The sequence below is a fragment of the Carassius auratus genome, chromosome 17, assembly GCF_003368295.1.
Source record: "Carassius auratus strain Wakin chromosome 17, ASM336829v1, whole genome shotgun sequence".
In the NCBI taxonomy this organism is placed as follows: Eukaryota; Metazoa; Chordata; class Actinopteri; order Cypriniformes; family Cyprinidae; genus Carassius; species Carassius auratus.
The window spans coordinates 13,413,903-13,435,248 of record NC_039259.1 but is presented as its reverse complement, the minus strand read 5'-3'; the positions used below and the strand labels follow the sequence as shown (position 1 = coordinate 13,435,248).

The following is a 21,346-nucleotide window of genomic DNA, read 5'->3' as shown; positions in this document are numbered from 1 at the left end:
CACGAGCCACTCTGACATTGCAGAACATTAAAATATTAAACAATATTCACAGAAGCTTATTATTTCAGAAGACGTGTTACAGACTTACTCTGCTTTCTCTCTTTGCACACCCCAAACTCTCAGAGATAGAAATGGCCACAAGCATGCAGGGCTGGTATAGAGCATAGACTGCTCAGTACATTTAATCACTTTTTGAAGTCTTAAGCAAGAAGAGCGTTTATATTACCTGACACAGGAAAAAAAACGGTCTTAAACCATTGTTTCATAGTTGTAAGCAATTCTGTTTTTATTTTAATGTCATTTAGCAGAATTATATGATTCCCGAGTCTTACAGAATGTTATCTGTCTTCGAGATTCTGCTATTAAAGCAATAGGTTGATTCATCAATGTATTATCTTTCCCTACATTTAATTTCGGAACATTTCTGCAGTTCATAATAATTTACTTCGGTGTAAATTTGACAGTTTAAATTGTAGGATTCTAAAAGACACTGCCATTACAAAAGTAATTTACTTTGGGAAGAAACAAAATTAAGAACAGTAAAGAAATAGAAAGGTTTGAAAATGCAATTTTTATTCATTGGATGGGAAAGGCTCCATTCACATAAGGCTGAATGCGCTGCATTTCACTGGTGCCTCAATTACACTGAAAGGTCAAGTATTACTGCGTCTTGTGTTCCGCGCTGCATGCTAAGTATTTCTTCTTGCAAATGACCCTCGTCTGCGTGCGCAGCACAATGGCCTGAAGAAGCAGATAAATACTGGACAATTAAATATATTTTTGCTACTAGCTGACAATAAGATTTACTAAAGGAGGTGATTGCAGTACATGTGTAATTGTGCCATTTGTCGTGCACATACTTAGATGAAGCTGGTCTAAGAATGAGGTGTTGGAAGTCGTACACGAAAACCTTGCTTATCTTAATTGCTTTTTTGTTACTTTGCTTTTACAAATCCCATTTATGATGTATTCAGATTAAACAAGGAAGGTGGGTATGCATTCGAAAGTTGGAGTTTTCTGCACGAAGAGCATTTCTTAGTCCATATTAAACAGAGGCTTGTGCTATTCTATAGTTTTAAATACTCAAGTTTTCAGTGCAACAATACCGACAAAGACATATTTGCTTTACTGGCTATAAGTGAACAATATTAAGCGCCTTCCAGTGTTTTTCCTACTTTTGCAGTATTTACCTTTTCATTCCCCTTATATCTTGTGATGTTGTCAAGAATAGAGTTTGTTGTCATGCTGAAACGTGGTGTTGGATATTTAACTAAAATAATCATGTTCTACCATTTGGACAGATTTTGGACCGTTCTTGTCTGACTTTGCTTTGGACTGTAACTAAACTGTAAAGTTAAGCATTCCATTTAAAATTACTTTTGTAGTTTTAAATTATACTTTAGCAATTTTACTTTTATCTGTTGTGTTTGGAAATAACGTTTATTGTTATTATTAATAACTAAATATAGTTTACATGGAGATGCTGATAGGGGAAAAAAAACTTCAGCACCTCGGACAGCTCCAGAGTAAATGACATAATGCGAACTAAAAATAATACATAATGTTGGCAAATCATTGCATAACTTTACTTTTCGAAGGTGTGGCTGAAACAGGTTTGTTTTTGTGTGCATGTTTCAAGTCAGCTAACGGTGGAAATAAAAATGCTTGTAAAATCGCTTGAGCAAAATCAATTAATATGATTATCGGTTTATAGTGTATGCATAAAGACTTATTTGTTCTTAAACATTTGTGATGTTTAAGAACAATTATTAAGAACCATCTAATTATTAATAATGTATAGATAACATTATTATATAAAAATATATGAATAATGCCAAAAATGCATGTTTTTTTTTTTTTTTTTTTGATACCACAGAGTCCAAACTTTGGTTTATCTATAAGATTTAATATAGAATACGCTATAAATGCAGTGTATATTAACCCCTTTCTCCGACCTATACACTGTAGAATAAGCAGGGAACTAACCTATAAAAACCCTAACTCTAATATGATTGCGTTGAGATTGGGGTCTAATTGCAGGGAGGTGACTGGGACCTTATCACCCAAAGCTTCGGGGACAGTCCGCAGTTGTGCAACGTGTGTCGAGTGAGAGTGATGAGAGCATACACGCTTCCAACAAGTCATTTTCAACAGCTACAAGCTCCACACAAAGACCACACACCGAGCCTCTCTCATGTTAATGTAATCTGCAGTCTTTCAGAGCAGCTCTAACAAAACGAATCCACGAAATCCTAAAAGACTCTTTCGGCGCCGCTAGATTGCTGTGGGAAATGACTGAATTTGCACAACGGATAAAAGAGAAAATCTTACTTGCCCATAAAATGAACATTTATTTCATGTATGTGGTTAATCAATTTATCCAGCCTTGCAAAGCACGCACGGTTAGGATATCAGACATCCTCAAACATTTGTCTAAATACTAATGGCCATTAACAGTGACACGTATATTATATCTTGTTATGATAAACTCACAACTTAACATTTTAAGGAATACATATTTAACGTGTAAAAACTTTTTTTTTTTTTAGGTTGGGTGAATATCCCAGTATTCTCCTACTGATCTTGTATTTGTAGACATTGTACAGATATTTGCTTAGAGTTTTAGGTGGAGGTTACATATAATTGCGTATCAGTGCAACTAAAAGAAGCATCTGTAGGCCTTCGAAAGTATAATTTCGGACATAATCGACAAAATGATCTGTTGATTTAACGACCCTTCACAGAAAAGAAGAGCGCCATTACAATCAGTGAGTCATTAAAACGCGTGCCCCACTGCCCGCTTACTGGCGCGAGAACTGCACACAAATACCTTCATCACATGAAGGTGTACTACATGCAGAGGGTTTTATGTGCGATTAAAAGTTTCGGTGAGAAAAAAAAATCGATGAGAACAGCAACAAGGGCTATACCGAGCATTTGGCCTAAAGTTTTGCTGTGCATAATAGCCAAATTAGAGATACTATAGCTGCTGGAGTGTAACCCATAAAATATCAGGCTAAATATCACGGTTATGATACTACTGCAACTGGTTTGTCAAGCAAAAAAAAAAAAAAGACAAAAGTTATCATCCATCACAACGTTGGGGTTAATCTCAGGCCCTAACGATATATCCTTATAGCCTTATTCTAGAAAACTATTTTGGTCAATTTAGCAAATAGGCCTTTTTTTGTGGGGGGGGGGGGGGGGGGGGGGGTGTAATTTAAATAACACAACAAAGACAAAACTTGAATTTTATATTTTAAATAAAACTGAAAATTTAGATAAATATTTTGTCATCACATAAATGGTAATTCTGTTTCCAAATCTGCATGCCGTAGATAACCATTCCCTGCTGTGATCTCGCAGACAAGAAAGAAAAAAAAGAAGAAGAAGAAGAAAAAAAAAACACTATAGACGAGTTTATAATTCAAAGAATCCAAAATGGTTTTCCAAAAGAGAGCCAAGGCCAAAAAAAGGAATAAATTATTTTGGATGCTGTAAGAAAGAAAGAAAGAAAGAAAGAAAGACACGCGGCCTCTCAGTCCACAACCGATTATTGTGTGTAGCTAATAGTTGGATTGTGCTAGTGCTATTTATTTAAATGTATTTTTATTTTATTCTGAACTAGTAAAAAAGTTTAATGAAAATGTTTCTATCATATTTAATTTAATTGTTTCTGCCTGTGGACAACATCAGTTTTTCTTACTTGGCACTAGTGAGTCCCACACACACCACGCAGAAACAGTCGCTCCAGCAGGCAGCGCAGTCTCTCCGCGCGCCTCAGATGTGGACGCTCTTTATCAGTGTAAACACGGTGCCGTGATTGTACCTCTGATCTTCACAAACACGGCATTGATGGACGGCGCTGTGATAAGTGTGTTTATTTCGGCTTGCAAAGTTATTTAAGAGAATGCTGCTGTTTGTATAGCGATGAGATTGATAAGTTTGCGTTTGTTTGATGTGAGTTTCTCTCAAGGAGTGGAGACCTCACCTGCACTGACTCATTCTCTTACGACAAAGAACACGCTCGAAAAGAACTATATGACTATGACATATTAAAAAAGTTAAATACAATTAGTTTGGGATCGAAAACAGAACGTTGGAATTATATTTTACAATCAAATTGGTATGAAACGTGTATGTTTTGTACAAGCTAAGCATTTGTTACATATTTTATCATAGTTTCGTGCAAAAATGCACAAAACGTGTTAAATGTTTTGCCTAAATAGATCCCAGGTTTTGTCAGTTGTTTAAACGTTTTTACACGACGCAAAATTGACTTCCATAAACAATAGTAACTAATATAGTAAACTAATATTTGGCGTATGACTCCAGGGGTGTTGAGACACACAAAACTAGCTACATAACTATTTGTAGAATGAACACTTTACTATAAGTCCTTTGATGCAGAAATCCAGCTCCACAGACCTGTCACACTGAAGGGAGACCCAACACAAACAGTAGAAATGGTCGATTTCCAACAATGAGCGACTGCAGCAAAAATCACTTTAATGCCTATTTTGAAAGCTTGTACAAACTAAATGATTAACTGAAGCTAGTAGAAGCTTGATGACTTTGAAACTAGTTATCTAAGAGAAAAAAAATTGGTCAGGTTCCACTTTTAGCATCGTCGAGTGATTGATTCTTACACCCAAATCAAACGTATTGTTAGGCTATTGTTATTATTCTCATAATTTATTAATATGATTGTATGACTGCGTTTGAGTCAAATATCTATATAAGTTACAAGAAAATTAAACGTACAAAGAACAATGAAACTGAAAAACATGTGACCCTTAATATCGATAAAAATTGATACAATATAGGCTACATATCGCTAAAAACTATGGAATCAGTCCAAAACTTTTACAGAAATATACAAGCTACGTTTACAGTGAGATCTAGAAGAAATCATGAAAGGTATTTAGCAGTCTAACTGTGAGGGCAGATGTCTTCATTGTCGGGACATTTTTTTTTAATCCAACAGGATGACAGAATATTTGATTTTAGTGTTTAAATCAGTCTCCATTTAAAATCTAGCGTATATAAATAATTCCATCTTCTTAATGGTGTTTTGGCGCTCATCCTCAAAATAAAAGATTTGATACCTTTGACATTTGGCAATCCTCGTGTTGCTTGTAGCCTTTTCATGTCTCCCTCCAGAAAGGAGACAATGATTTCAGAGCGCAACCACTGTTCTCATGGTCTTTTTGAGCAGGGTATACAGATTACCTGCATCCACCTGTCATTTTGTTATTCTGTTATTGTCTGTTCCGATGTCACCACGTCCTGCCATAGAGCAGAGCGGAGCAGGGCAAGGCAGCTCCATACTCGGAACCGGAAGAGTTCAGGTGCGACAGGCCGGATACCTGGGTTTGGAGAGATGGGGGGCTTGCAGCGTGTTGACCCAGATCTGGGGACTGGCCGGCGCTGCCTACCTGCTGGCTTTGAAGCTGGCCCATTGAAGAACTGTTATTGGACATAATCATGACGTTCCCCCCCTGGTGATGGTGGTTTTGTACACCAGTGTTGGGTGTATGGCTGCTGCCCTGGCATGGCTTCCCGTCTTTCACCAACACTGGCACGGCCACCCGCCGTGGAGACTGTTGCTGCTGCTGACAGGAGCCATTGTCTTGTTGCATTTGCTGCTGGGACACTTTGTCCTTAGCCTGCCTTTTCATCTTATATCGGTGGTTTTGAAACCAAATTTTAACTTGAGTCGGAGTCAAGTGAATCATGCTGGCCAGATGTTCCCTTTCCGGCGCGGAGAGGTACTTCTGCTGTTTGAAGCGTCGCTCAAGCTCGTACACCTGCGCCTGGGAGAAGAGTACCCGTCTCTTCCTGCGAGGCGTGCTGGTCAGCGGACCCATGCCTTTGCCGACATCCGCCAGTGAACTCAGCGTGCTCATGCTGCCCATATTCATCCCAGACGAGGAGCCCATGAAACGAGAGACTGCAAGAACAACAGTCCTGTTTAGCTTTGCAATTTGACAACAACAACAGACACAAACAGCGCTGGTTCAGTACCATATATGATGACTACAAAAATACAACAAGATGAGCGAATATAGCGACTGTGCACAATTACGCAATCGTCTATTGTTTAAATTCCTAGTTTTGGAGAAAGACTTGAACTGCAGTTAAATGTCTATTAATTGTTGCAGTTTGTTTGGGTTTAGATAACACATCTGGCACGTTTAACGTGCGGCTGTTTAAACATAATTTCCCTCAATACTACAAAAAGCTCCACGTTCACTTGAACACTTGGAGTTTTACAGAACAGCATGAATGAAAAAAATCGTAGCTGACATTTTTCATGTAATTTTAAATAGCTATCTTTCAAAATCCACAAACAGGTCTTGCAAATATGACATAAAGTGTCAATCTCACGTACTCGTAGAGAAGCGTGGGTCGGGATTCGTTCCGTACCAGCTGGTGGCCGTCGTGCTGCCTCTCATGCCGTCTTGATAGGCCGGAAGGTCGCTCATGTTGCCCAAATTCCCGTTACAGTAGCCCCCCATGGCTGTATGTGACAGCTGGGAAACTCCAGCTGCAGTCATGTGGTAGGCAGCGGGTACTGTCCCATTGTGGCCCATGTGGTGCTGCTGCATCGCCGCTTGCGTGACTTGGGGTTGTCTGTACGAGGCAAGAGGAGCCCCCAAGTTGTTCCCCTCCATACTCACTTTTTTGTAGCTCTCTTCAAGAGGACTTAAGATATCGGATACAGAAAAAGGAGTCGTATGCTTAGGGCTCATCGACATTGTTCTGTGTTGGAAAGGGAAAAATTAGAAGGCAAGGCAATCTCTCCTTCTTTTTTTTGGCCAGCTCCTCTGTTCCTGTTGTTTCACCGTCGCTGCATCAGGATAGAAACGTATGAGTGTGCACTGGAGTCCGCCTTAATTGGTTTGAGTGGGAGCTCGAAGCTGACTTTCGTTTGTTTTAGCTTGGTGCCAGGTTTAAGGCTTCCATCAGAGGCGGGGCATCAGCAGCCAGGGCAACAATACAAAGCAGCGCTATCATCTGTGCACCCACGCACAATTTCTATTACGCGGTCTTCAACTACCCATGCCTTCCCCCAAGCCCAAAAACATTTAAGCATGCAACAACGCCAGTGCGTAAATTTAATTCGTCCATAGTTCATTTTCAAAGCGAGGCTGTTTATTTCACGGTGGCGAGGCTTTTGCGAGAACGGCAAGGAGCACAGCAAAGGATGAAATATTGACAGGTGGGGTGATGTTTATAAGGGCCCCTTGATGTGAGCGCATATGCGGACTTCAGACTTTGAGAACCACTCAGTTTCTGAAAAAAGCGAGCGAGTTGAACTACTGACTTTTAATGGCCACAAGAGGCTTCTGGTGATTGCAGGCGTGTTTGTATTATGCTCCATCGTACTCAAACATGCAAAGGGCCCTTGCGACGACTCAGGAACCCTGACTGACAAATAAATAAATACATATGCGCGTGTTAAGAGTCCAAGTAAATTATTAAGCCCCTTTCCGTTTGATATTATTGGACATAGGCAGCGTCTCGTCCAAATTCCCATCCACTCGGCTGAGACGCGCGGTACTGGGGAAATGAACTCTGGAGGAGGAGAGGCTCTCAGGTAAAGTTAACGACGCTCAAATAACCGGAGTAAGTCCTGAAGTAACTCCGCGTGAGTTCAGTAATCTATTGCTTTCCAGTGCGCATCGTCCCGACGCCCTAGGTCTTCCTCAGTATAACTGGACAGAAAAACAGTTTAACAGAATCCAATCTGGATATCAGCTGGATAGTAGACTTAACCAAATCAGTTTTGAGAGATTTGTTGTACAAAATAGACTATTTTCATTTCGTACGCTTCTTTATTATTATAAATAAAAACGACGACGACAACAACGCCAAATAATACAAATAATAATAATAATAATTATTATATAATTTTAACATACCGGTATATACAATTTGACGTTGTAGCTATTTGCAAAACAACGCGTAGTCTTATGTTACTCTCAATCTAATATTTGTTACAATAATGATAAGACACAAAATTTTCCCTTGGATAAATGAATGTGTGGCGCTAACATAAATTTACTTAAAGTAACATAAATTTAGCGAACCGAATTTAAAACTAGGCCTACTAGTAATAAGTACAAAGATATTTTGGGACACCAAGTATTCATGTCTTTTGGATAAAACAATGAATGCATTCAACTTTCATGGCGGTACGATCCACCAGTTAGACTGAAATATTTAGTGTAAACTTTACTTCTTTTGCGTTCATTCAGAGTCTCACCTGAACGCCGCAACCTCTAAGACGGCTAAATAAAATGTAACAGCTAGTTATAAAGAAAAATAAAATAAAATAAAAACTCTTAAGCAAATTTTGACGGGAACCACTGATCATTAGGTCTTTATAGCGGCCAGGGATTACAAAAACTGTGTATTGTTTAAGACTAACTTATTATTTCAATTTGTTATAGACTTAAGGCTAATATATATATATATATATATATATATATATATATATATATATATATATATATATATATATAAAATCTATGCAAAATACAGTGTTATTCATTTTTCTGGTGACTACAGTAGCTCATCTAAACACCCACAAATTATACAAAAATTAGTCTGTGACTGATTATGAGATTATTGTGAATATATTAATATTTTATTAATATTTTACTGCGCTTTTAATGTTTGCTGCCGGAATTAAAATGTCACCTTCAGAAAACGGGAACCTTCTTTACATTATGTATTTACTTGTTTCTTTGCGATCTTATGGACCACTTAACGTGTTAATATGAAGTAAGCAGCTGCTCTGAAAAAAGTTAACCTATGTATAGATTTAATTGATCCTATGCCTAATAAATCGAATAAAATACAAACTGTAAGGCACAATAATAACAAAGAAGACCAGAATAACATAACATGTCAGAAGGATGAGCCAACAAACGTTTAACAAGGAATACAGCGTCTTCTGGTGGACACTGAATATTTGACAAGACGAAGAAGCTTTCTGTTCAAGTGTGCGTATACTGATAATTTTAGTTTTCTCAAATGCCACAACACATTAGCAACGTTTTACAGTTTCGGTGGAAAAAAGAGAATTTTTTTTTTTTTTATTAACATTACGAATATTTATAGGCTATAGCTGATAGGACCTATACAGCGTTCACATCTTTGGCCAGTAACCTACTCCAACTTCACAGAACGCTTATCAACTTTCAAAGCAAAATGAAATATTATCACCCTTACACTATAAGAAAACAACTAATTTCTCTGGGTTGAAGTTAGAACAGGTGGGTGTAGTTTGTGCACCAGTGATGATAATCACGAGGGCAATTATAACAATTAGTGTCAAAACTATGGGGCGTCCAACGTTGCTTTCAAGGTGTTCGGTCTACTTGATCCAGTTTACAAAAGGCTCTCTTAATTATCTTAATCAGGCTCACTCCTCTCTACTGGAGTACGGCTATCACGGCCAATTAACGGCAATTAGTAGTATGCTTCGTATTGTTTTTAATACCCCTTTCTATTCACAGTCCAGACAATTATGTGCTGCGCTATCTGGGTGGCCAATGTTTTCAATATGCATAAACATATATGCTTATGAATATATATAATAAATAACGCCAGGTTTTATTATATTATATTATATTATATTATATTATATTATATTATATTATATTATATTATATTATAGTACATTACATTACATGACATTACATTACATTACATTAGGCTATATTATATTAGATTAGATTATGCTTATTTTGACTTCTGTGTTGAACGTGTGTTTGCAGTGGAACGGGAGTGATGTTGATGCTCATCAGGTGCAGTAAATATTGACAGCAGTCTTCAAACTTGAGACTTCACGGTGCTATTGTGACATCTAGTGGAGAGTAGCAACCATGCCGTTTGTACAGGACCAGCTTCTGGCAGAGGGGTGCATGGGAATATTAGTTTCCCTCTGAGCGCAATCAGATCAAGACCATCACAGGAAGCTGTTAACCTCAAGATGGCAGAGTGGCTCCGTTTACAGCCAGGCACCCGAGACCGTGGACATCAAATATACCCGGATATGTCACCTGGCAGTTAACTGTGAAATCTGACGGACCTACTGGGGGCATAAAAACGCATGTAAAGTGCATTTAATCTATTATTTAATACGGCACAGAGTCGTCTCTATTAAAATGATAACAATAGTTCATAATAATTAGTTTCAAAGTTTGGTTTATTAATCCTGTCTTGACAAATAATAATAATAATAGTAATAAAAAACAGAACAAAAACTAACAGGTAATATGATAAGGCGTATAATTCTGATAGATTTATCTGGTTTGGTCAAATGATCAGTTTGGTTACATTTGAGTTAATCCTCTTCCGGTGTATTTGAAAGGTAAATGATTAATAGAAGCTTGTGACTTAAATTTCAAGAAACAAATAGGCAGACCTTCTTGAGAGAGGAAAAAAAAAACTTCATAAGAGCGGTTTGTTACTAACAAGTTGATGTAGCCAAGTCTCGCCATAAACCAGTGGAGACCTCTAAAAGCCTATCTGTGTCTCAAACCCAACGACTTTTAAAACTCCATTGTCTTGTTAAATACCATAAATTTGTCACCCGGGACTGATTAAACATCAAGAGAATTGAGACGCTGCGGATTTTGTCTAGGTCCCTTTGGGAACCACACAATGGTCCTTTCAGAGGACGACACAAAAAGTGTTTTAGGGAAGATGTGGAGAACAGAGCGCCCCTCCATATGTAGCACAAGGTGGCCTGAGAGAGGGGGACAAAAGGCCAGGTGACAAGGATGATAACTGGGTCGCTGAATTAATTGGTACAAGCTCGGGATTGAGAAAGTAAGAGAAATCACGCCTCTTTCATAAATGATCACCCTCTTTTAGATGTATAGAGTGAATCGCCTTCACTTTAAAGTCAAAGTGCCATTTGTGATAAACCGCTGTTTAATGTATATTAAGGTGTGTTGGGGCAACAATTTTAAGAACATTTAACAACTTATGTTTTCTCATTTGGTCACCAACAGCAATCAAATATGCTTAAAAACTAACAAAAAGGCTTTGAATGTGGTATATTGATATTGCGTAACGTAAAAAAGCCAGAATTGAAAAATATCACCATCACACAACACAAGAATCAATAACCATTGTGCATTCTAGATTTCTTGTTCAGTGTTAACCTAGTTTGTTGAGCTTTAAATAAGGGGTTCTTTCTTTAAGCTGGTTATTTGGTCTCCTCTGTTGGGTGAAAGTGGACGTCTTAACATTACAAAAGCCACTCATCTCTTGCTGTGCGCTAATTCTCGAACTCTTTTTCAGTTCAGTCTGAGATCTTTTGTACAAACAGTATGGAACGATCAAAGGAGTTAACAAAAAAGGTGAAGGAATTAAACGTATGTAATAAATAAATAAATAAATAATACTAAAGCCTTAAAAGAAATTTAATATTTTAAAGCATTAATAATTAAAAGGAGTGATTTTATGCTTAAGAAAATCATAATGCGTATAAACCAACAATAATTTGAACAATCCAAAAAACTATAAATTGCAAAAAAAATATTTGTTTTAATTTCCTTTTTTTGTTGTAATACATAGAATGAAGAACGAAATAGTGTAACACTTAAGATGAGGCAATTTCATCAAATTATGACACTACATAATTCACAGTTTAAAACATAAAACGTTATTTTTTTCACTGATATAAAAACTTTTGGTTTAGAACAAACACAAACAGTTCAAAAATGCACTATCTAGGCAATTATAAACAACATCAATTAATACAAAACTCTAACTAAAAATAACATATAATATGTGCAAACAGCATTTATTTATTTTATTTATTTATTTTATCGACGCCGAGAGTTTCTACTTTAATAGACCTAACACTTTATGTAATTAAAAACAACTTCAATCAAGAGGAATCCATGCGCTGTCCTGTGGGGTAATTCCCGAGAATAGTTCGTGTGGTATGTCCTAAGAGAATCTCACCAAACACAGAAGTGGTGACGGGAGGCCGCTGTGTTGGTAAAGTGCTGGTATGTGGGGAAAAGCGCAAAGGGCGTTTGTTGCTGTAAAGACTGAAAACCCTGAACGCTGAAGTGTGAGGATGGTACTGTTGGTGAGACGATGCAGCTTCCTTTTTCTGCATCAATAGTGCAGTTCTGATACGGTTTGCCATCTCGGACCAAAATGGGCACGACGACTCTGCGCAGCACTGGAGGCTGACTGAGGTCCTGAGCGCACTCTGTCCGTGCTCTCTTCATCTTGTATCTGTGGTTTTGGAACCAGATCTTCACCTGCGTGGGCGTGAGGCGTAGCAGGTGCGCGAGCTGCTCTCGTTCCGGAGCGGACAGGTACCGCTGCCGACGAAAGCGTCTCTCCAGTTCATACGTCTGCGCCTTGGAGAATAACACGCGACGCTTCTTCCGCTTCTCGTGCTCTGTATCCACTGAAGGCACATCTGGCCCGGTGGAGTCTGGTGAAGCCTCGAGATTGCTCTCATCTGACGCTAAAGAAAGAAAAACAGCCATTATTTATCTATCCTCTGAGGAAAAACATTAAATAAAATCTTTATGTGTATGTATGTGCTTTACAGTTACCAAATGTAACGTGTAGAACTTCGATGGTGAATCAAATTGAAATAAATTATAACCCCTTGGGATATGGACATTTATTCTTAAAATTGACAGGAAAAGGAACTTACATGTATGTCCTCTTCCGTTTTCAGTCCAAGACGAGTAAGGTGAGACGGAGAAGGCCTCCACTGGAGAATGGTGCGCCATGCTCTCGGTGTCATTTTCTGGCAAATCCAAGATACTTCTCACAGTGAAACTGAACTTGTTAGAAATCGCCATCTCTAGCGCTGGATTGCTGTTAGTTCAAGGACTGGTTCTCGATCTTGAAGAGCTATCCTCGGTCGAGCAGTGCTGAAGTGATGTGTGCGTTCTCAAGACGCGCATCCAAGTGACAATGTGTACACTGATGTCGCGCTGTTTATATAAACAGCACTTGGTGGCTGCTTTGAGGCCTCTCCTCCTTATGGGTTCTAAGTACCTCAATGACTCGTGTACTTAAATCCCTGTAATGGTAGGTGTGAACTCGGCAAAGAATAGCCCGTTACTTTCACAATGATGGAGGGTAACACTCTTCATCATTACTGATTCGTCCGAATTCGTGCAAAGTGGGAAACAGATAATGGTAATTGTCGAGGCTGAATCACGTCTTGGGTGGCAAGTGACAACAAGAGCCCCCCTTCTTTCCCCCGCTCAAATAACATGTAGGATATTTGCATACAAAGTGATCCATTAGCGTCCCAGAGTTGGTTTTCCTAATTCGTTTATTGGGGTGTTGTAGTTTATTACAAGTGTTATTGCACTAACAAGGATTAAATGTGCACTCTCTCAGTACAGTGGGGTGATTCGTGAAATTTATATTCGTGGCTAACGGAAAAGTGGCTTGTCTTTGCAAACAGTAAAAGCACAACAATCCTTATAGCTAGAATTTAGTTTATGTTTCCTTACAGCTAGCCTACACCCTATAATATACTATAGGCTAAGGCTACATTGCTGTTTAAGTTTTTACATCAGTTCTATTTAACTTATAAGGCTATTTCTTCCTAACGAGCGAGAAATCTGAAATAACTTATATTTGGGAAAAAGATCCACACATCAAGGGCAGTAATTTTTCATTAGGGACTATTGCTTACTGCTGCACCTCAGCAGTAAGTAAGTGCACGAGGCATATCATTGGGTTCTGATGATTCCCGAGACTGCCTCGCCTTAGAGCGCGCTCTGGATGACTGCATGGACCCTCCCAAACAGAGTCGGTATCCGTTCTCGTCTAGTCATCCTGGGTGGTCGGGCGAAAAAAGGAACACAAATACATGCCAGCCAGCGACCGGGAACAAAAGAGGGAAATGTAGCCCCGCGTCCGAGACCCGTTGGAAGCATTTGTTCCAGTCAAGATTTTGCATTTGTTCAGTCCTGAAATAATGCTTGATTGACGCCCCCGCACAATGTCCTTTAACTTTCTCAAATAAATCCGTGCTGGTTTCTTGTTGTCATGGTTTTGAATAGGGCCGAACGGGATCTGGGCAAATATCTACTGCTACACGTCTAGCTGCTTACGTCTAAACTGAATTATTACTTATGCGTTTTCAAACGGAATTAAAAGACTTTTCGTTTCCATAAAACTTCAAGCGGTCTCCCGATTAATCAAAGTCTTTTAAAACAAATTTTAACGTAGGCTATCAAAAAACACAAAATTTATTTAATTGTGAAAACTCTCTGTTTATAATTTTCTTAAAATTTCCGATGGTCAACAGAAAGACGAGACTCGGAATGACGGATGTTTTAGTAACTGCGCCATGCTGCATTCGCGTATCGATGTTAACCTGTAAAAGTGAGTCAAATGTTTGCCAAGCTCTTGGAATTTAGGCGCACGCTCTCAAAGAATAAATAAAGCCCCGTGTAGGCACACAGTTTAGTTTCTAATGACCTCTCGTATCTCCTTGATCCATAAGACACCCACAGATAGAAGTATGCTGCACTCTCAAATACTCAAGAGCTCTTCACTGTCAAATATTTACCCTTGTTGTTTGACTTCTCAGACCCAAGGAGTCAGACAACAGGAATTAGAGAATCATCTACAGAAATAAACATTTCCGCGTGGAAAGCAACCAACAAAAATCAACAGTTTATGAGATTTAAATATGGCTGTATCGAATTGCAATTAAATTCAATAAATCATATAATTAAGATGTATGTTTAAACAAACACTTCTGAAGTCGAACAGTAACTATCTGTACATCTGTAACACTGAGTATCTTCACTGATTTTTAAGAAAATAAAATGGTGCACTGAGTTTCAACATCCTGTCATTGTTTTGTTGCTCGGGATGCTTTATAAAAACATGCTTAGGCCTATACTGTAACCGTTTTAACAATATGTTTTACTGAATTAAACTGTCTATTTTTACTGAAGTTAAAATATTATTTAAATATCATGCAATATAAATATTATTAGTTAAACAGGTGTACTTTTAAGGTTCAGGGAAGAGACCCTTAAACTAACATCATGGTAGCCTCCAAAATAGTTTGCCATGTTAATGGTATAGCTCACCCAAAAATAAAAAATATATTTATTTATTTACTCACTCATGTTCCAAACCTGTATGACTTGTTGAGTAGATGACAAAATTTAGCATTTTTGAGTAAACTGTCAATTTAAGACACCTACAAATACCCTAAAAACATAATTACTTTAAAACAAAAAGCCACCTGTGATCTTGAAGTTATGGTCATCTGCAAGACTTGTTAGCAAGAGCACTGGAGCTGTCAGATGCAAAGACTGTTTGAAATCAAATCTATCTCCAATATCTTCGAAAGATACACTTGAATGCACACACACACAAACACACACGTGTATATATATATATATATATATATATATAGTATCAGTGCTGTCAAACGATTAATTAAATAACATTTTTTTATGAAATTAATCGCGTTTCATACTACGTAACAGTAAGGTTTTTAAATAGGCTATAGGCTACTTTTAAAGTTCCATAAAGTCAGACTCAATATTCAAATTAATTTACAAACAACATAAAGACTGAATATTTGTTATTATTTGTTTAATGGCATCTCTTTTTTTATGACTGACTTTAGCCATTACAAAGTACAGTATGATTGAGAGTTATCAATTTTAACATTTATTAGACTTTTAAAAATAACTTCTAATTTAAGTGAACTTAAAACAATCTTCACATAAACCCAGCAAACACTAAATTCTAAATTAAATATAGCCGAATACTTAAAGCTATAATCCTCCTTTTTCTTTTCCCTTTTCCCTTTCATGACAGACATCACAGAAACTGGTAAATTGGGTTATTTGGCTGCTATTTCTTCTCTTTACCTTTTCTGATCCACTTCAAGTCTTAAAAGTATCTAATAATAAGCTGACGAGTTGAACCGGAGACAGTGCTGGGCTGCTCCATAACAGTTTTGAAAACCATCAGATACATGTTCTTAAATGTGAAATAAATAAATTTAACATGCACAGTTTTAATGCAACTTTAATCGCCTTTTTGACAACTTCGTGACTTAAATGACCACATTTAATGCACGCAGTTTCGTTCAAACTTTTTAGATTATGAAATGATAAAGGCGCGCGCCGGATGTTTTTGTGCATGCAAATGAAGAGCAAGCGCAACGAGTTTGATTTGATCTGATACATTCTCCTTTGCCTTTCACAGTTGGACATTTGCAGTTTACAGCAAACATCGGCTAGGCAACAACTTTATCAAGATTTATAGGAATATTTGAATGAATCAAGCGTGTACAAATCTCAGGTAATGCACTTGCGCAAATACAGCGCTTGACTGAGCAAAGACATTCCATTTTATAAAGAAATCTTGCCTCCATTCCTCGGTCCTTTCACATCATCAAGAAAGAAAAGGAGGACACACAGTGAACAGACAGTGGGCGGTCCGTGGGCGTGTCGTCTGGGACTGACACTAGCGGGCAAGCATAACAAATCATAGATTATGGATGTGACGTGTTATTAAAAAATAAAAAAATACAACAAATAGGTACATAAATAAAAGTAGCCAAGTAGTTTGAGAATATAACCGCATAATCCTAGAGCCTACCTGTTAATTAGATGCCCATAAATTTGCTTAAAAAGTCTTCAAATAAGTATATCAACAACAGAACTAATTCTCTAAGTGATCAGTTTGACAGTGTTTTACTCTTTCTGCTACTTATATCAGCACGATTTTAGTTTCAGTTTTAGTTTCAGTGGCTCCCTTTTTATGTGAAGTTGATGATCTATGCACGATAAAACGTTTTAGTATGCAATGATGAACAACATAAGGTTAAGGTGAAAATATAGGCCTGCTGTGTGTCAGGAGTCAGGACCAAGACTCTCTTTCTCATCCACGTAATAAGGAAAAGTGAACAGCAGAGGGAGCTACTTCCCCATCATTGTCTCACCTCCGAGCTGTTAACTGGAACTGCATTAAATGCTAAGACTGCAATAGTTTCCTATGCGACAATAAAGAGGTTCAATGAAGCAGAGACTGAGGCATGCTAAATCATTATTATTATTTTGTTCTGAAGAATGTCAAAATTACATTGTCATGGCTCTGAAAAACGAATTCAAAATGATAACTGATATATCACATTCTTGATTATCTCTATAGTGGTACAAATGGAAATTTAATAAAAAAATAAATTAAAATAAACAATTTTAAAGGGCGTAAAAATGTTACATTCTGTGGGATAGGTCTATACAGCATTCTCAGCATTTCCGTTGAATTACACAGTTGTCCACCTCCATCCGTCGTAATTAAACATAAATATGAAATATAGAATGACATTTTTTCGTGTACATTTTTTTATGTAAAAAATGGGGCTAACTAGTTTTGAATGTGATCTTTAATACTAATCAAACACAGGTGGAGAAACTAAAAGCTGTCGATGTGATCGATGATTAAAACTATCGTAAATATTGTTGGTTTTGTCCCTCTAAATCCCGCTCTGGCCCCACGACACCCATCGTTAATCTGCGAAAGTCCTCATTACGGCTGGATTTAAGTTACAGGAGCAGTCAACCTTTTAGAGGTGTTAACTGGTAAAGCAGCTTAATGGTCAATTCCATTCGGCAGATAAAAGTTATGGTTATCAGTTGATCCTTTCAAACTGTAAATAATAACTGCTGAGTAATGTAATCCAGACACGTTTAAAAATTATTTATGCCACAACGTTTTAAACTTTTAAAATGTAATTTAAACTATTTTTTTTTACTTCGTAACAACTTAGATATTTCACTGGTTTAATATAACTTAAATTATTATTATTATCGTTATTATTATTGCTGTTGTTATTATTATTGTTTTCGTTGTTTCTATTAACTCATACCAATGCGACCAGTTTTATTTAAAACTTTTTTTAAAGAATTCGTAAATGTTATCGATGCTTGTGACATGCTTAAAAAACCTGGCCCACTTTTCTCAGGGTTCTTGTGACTCATCTCATTATCAGCCTACAGTTGGCCTAACAGATAACTTTTTTTTTCTTGGGTGGGTAGACCCAGAAGCTTATTGTTTTGATTTAGGCAATGACATTTGATTGACATCCAAATTAAAATTACACATTAACATAAGTTTACCATGTAATTATTTATAATCAGCAGCAGTAGATTTGTATTGTCGTGAAATTGAATATTATTGCATCTTTGGCATCATAAACTAGATTGGGCACTAATTTTTTTTAAGAAACTTTAAACCAGTCCAAACCGAAAGAAGGTTTAAATAAGTTATTCTAGAGAACTTCCGTAAGAAAATATGCTTTAGTTTTTAGAATTGCATTTCCTCCTAAAATGATAGTTCGTTTGCGCCAATTATAGGCTATATCAATTAATCAAATCATCCTGAAATAAGTGAATATTTTGCTTTTAGCAAAGAAAAGCTTCTTTATACAATACACAACCAAATGGCCTAAACATCATATTACAATTTTTAGCAATGCAACAAAATACATTCTGGTCAAAATGCATGATTAGGAATGGCTTAAAAATGTGTGAGTTGATAATAAACACTCCACAATCAAATGTTATACCTACATGTAATCTTTAATTAGTGATATGTTGATTCTAATATATTGCAGTTTTTTAGACTGCTTAGTAGAATGCAAGGCATTGATTATTTTACCTGTAATTGGTTGTTTTGTGCATTACACATTTAAATGTTTAATAGATTATCTCTATATATCCAATCACAACTGTCAGAAGGCCAAGCAATTGTAACGGCTCTATGGCAATTGCTTGTCAAATGACGATGCAAAACCATGGCCATTTTGGATATATAGTAGGATATATAATAGCCTATTTCTGGGCTTTCTTTGAAAGATCTCTTTCTATTTTCACCAGACACCCGAACTAATGTTCCAAAACAACCGAGACGAGTGTATAAATAAAGATATGTTAGTAACCGCGGCGAAGGTTTTTTTAGAGGTGGGTAAACACTTGGTGTCTCCACTGGCATCTAATGACACACATAACAATCACATTGGTCTAAAAAGTGGATGACACCGACTTCCAACCATGCACTTTTCGTTCCGTTTTTATGAATGAGAAGCCCACGCCAGAAGATGAATGTCGTAGACCCTATCAAAACACTGTAGCCCCTCAAGTAGCTAAGCTCAAAACAATAGATTTCTTCGATTATTTTATAAGCTTTAACGTAAAGAGTATTCTGCATGCTGGTCCCAGAATCGCCTGTTTTCTTTCGCGTTCATCCGTCACGTTTTAGGAACGTCTTCTCATCATGGCCCCCACAGTCGGAGACATTGACTGATGACATCGGCTTTACACTAAAGAACACAGAGAAGTGGAGATGATTGAAATCATTGCCACATTCAGAGCTCTCTTAATTTCTGGTCCTGAAATTCTTGAAGCCTGCTTCGAGAATTACTATCATAAAGTCATTACTATCAGAGGGTCCTTACTGCTTTCAAGAGTAATGAGCTCATGGCAGCTGAGATGTGTGTAATGAGTCAAAATAAACTTCTGACTTCCACCCTCTCGGACCATGTATCGTGTGTGAGACCAGTCTTTAAGATGAAGCCTATCATGTGAACTTGGCTTCTTTTTTTGATGATTTATTATACAGATTCATTAAATTCATTTTTTTGTTAAATAATAATAATAATAATAATAATAATAATTATTATTATTATTATTATTATAACATTTAAAGCGCAGTTTTTTTTCTGTTGACCACACAAGCGGGTTTTTTATTACCATGTATAATAATAATATTGAATATGAATATTAATTTTATAAATGCAGACCCCCCCAAAGTAGGACAGAACGATGGAATGCTCTCGCGACGATTAAGACACATTTTGAACTGTGAGCTGCACTTTTCCGAACGAAAAAGAGTTCGAGCTGTGGTCTGAAATTAGCACAAACGATTCTTCATAAATTAGGGGTGTGTCATAGAGAAATATAACCCATCATTTATTTGTATGAAAAATATTCCAGATCGTTTAATCTAGCATATAAAACACTAATCGTCCTATAAATACTGAGAACCACATAGAAGCATGCAGATATTTATGAATGAAGTATCTGGTGAGATGCGTCGCGCAGAAATCTTTTGACTTCCACTGACGTGCTGTGAACCATGTCACGTTGGTAAACCTAAAGAGATAGTTCACCCAGAGTTAATTTCTTTCATTATTTTCTCATCCTCATGTCGTTACGAACCTGCAAGACTTAATTTCTTAGGTGGAAACCAAAATAAGATATTTTGAGGATTGTCCCAGTGTTTTGTTAGTCCGTAAAAATAAATGCCAGAATAAAACGTTATTTAGAGTATCTTCTTTTGTGCTGAGCGGAAGAAGAGGAAAAAAAATCAAACAAGTTTGGAACGACTTAACTGGTGATAGAATTTTCTTTATCTTTTTTTGTTTTTTTGGGAGGGGGGGGAGGCGTTCCCTTTAAATCCTCAAAAGAAAGACACAGAACGTCATATAAATAAATATTATTATTCTGACCATGTCTGTGCAGCTCAAGCTGAAAGTAAACTGCATGGCTGTGTACTCTCATCCAAGACTTCACCAGCTCCATTCCAACATATCAACCGGCGACAATCAAGCAATCGCTTACCCCTACGATGTAGAACAAATTCACCATATTATTGTCCAATAAATGATAACCAAACAACAAATTACAAATAAGAACCGATGTCAAAAAAATTATGCATTCAAGCAATTATAAATTGGCTTCCTAAAATGGAATAGAAATGTGCGCTTTCGTATTAGCCACAGTATAGACAATAGAAATGATAAATAAACGAATAATGTGAAAATGATTTTAAATTGGCTAATAGCGTTTCTAATTTGGGCCTTATAAGGTATCCTATAAAAATATTTCCACCTAAATCTCCTATTATTTAAAAAAAACGGCATAAAATCAAAGGAATATCCTTTTTAATTACTCTATTCCAACTTGCAAACTATTGCTTTTAAAACATCGCATTCAATTTTGGATATACTGTCATCGCTATTATCGCGGAATACTACGTTGATGATTATGCTTTGTTTTCATAACTTATTCGTGGACTATTTCCAAGAAGTTCACGGTGTCTTGGACAGACACTGTAGCCTAATATCATGTGGGTCTCTCCCACGCAAAGTCTGAAAGTGTGGCAGAAGCAGGCTCCTTTCACATCAGTCTTCACACCTCATTAACGCACCCCTTTCTCTATCTTTCAGAGGTCAGCAGTGCGCGGGATTTATGCTCTCCTTCTGCCATCAGAGCAAAAGACGCAAGAA

The 21,346-nt window shown here is 37.1% G+C and overlaps 2 protein-coding genes across 2 annotated transcripts; both read right to left on the bottom strand.

The window, feature by feature from the left end:
* Nucleotides 1-4,489: 4,489 nt before the first annotated feature.
* On the bottom strand, nucleotides 4,490-7,521 carry LOC113117317 (thyroid transcription factor 1-like). The gene is made up of 2 exons (XM_026285919.1): nucleotides 6,395-7,521; nucleotides 4,490-5,953 (listed from the first exon to the last, which is right to left on the bottom strand). Exons 1-2 carry the CDS (start codon nucleotides 6,759-6,761, stop codon nucleotides 5,280-5,282), a joined length of 1,041 nt encoding a protein of 346 aa, XP_026141704.1. The 5' UTR covers nucleotides 6,762-7,521; the 3' UTR covers nucleotides 4,490-5,279.
* A 4,047-nt stretch (nucleotides 7,522-11,568) lies between these two features.
* Nucleotides 11,569-14,389, bottom strand: nkx2.9 (NK2 transcription factor related, locus 9 (Drosophila)). The gene is made up of 2 exons (XM_026285918.1): nucleotides 12,710-14,389; nucleotides 11,569-12,514 (listed from the first exon to the last, which is right to left on the bottom strand). Exons 1-2 carry the CDS (start codon nucleotides 12,858-12,860, stop codon nucleotides 11,991-11,993), a joined length of 675 nt encoding a protein of 224 aa, XP_026141703.1. The 5' UTR covers nucleotides 12,861-14,389; the 3' UTR covers nucleotides 11,569-11,990.
* Nucleotides 14,390-21,346: the final 6,957 nt, after the last annotated feature.

Coding starts and splice junctions, on each gene's coding strand:
- LOC113117317 (XM_026285919.1), bottom strand. CDS start 6,761: ATGTCGATGAGCCCTAAGCATACGACTCCTTTTTCTGTATCCGATATC. Junction 5,954..6,394: donor CGACCCACGCTTCTCTACGA/GTACGTGAGATT, acceptor TTGTTCTTGCAG/TCTCTCGTTTCATGGGCTCC.
- nkx2.9 (XM_026285918.1), bottom strand. CDS start 12,860: ATGGCGATTTCTAACAAGTTCAGTTTCACTGTGAGAAGTATCTTGGAT. Junction 12,515..12,709: donor AAACGGAAGAGGACATACAT/GTAAGTTCCTTT, acceptor TTCTTTCTTTAG/CGTCAGATGAGAGCAATCTC.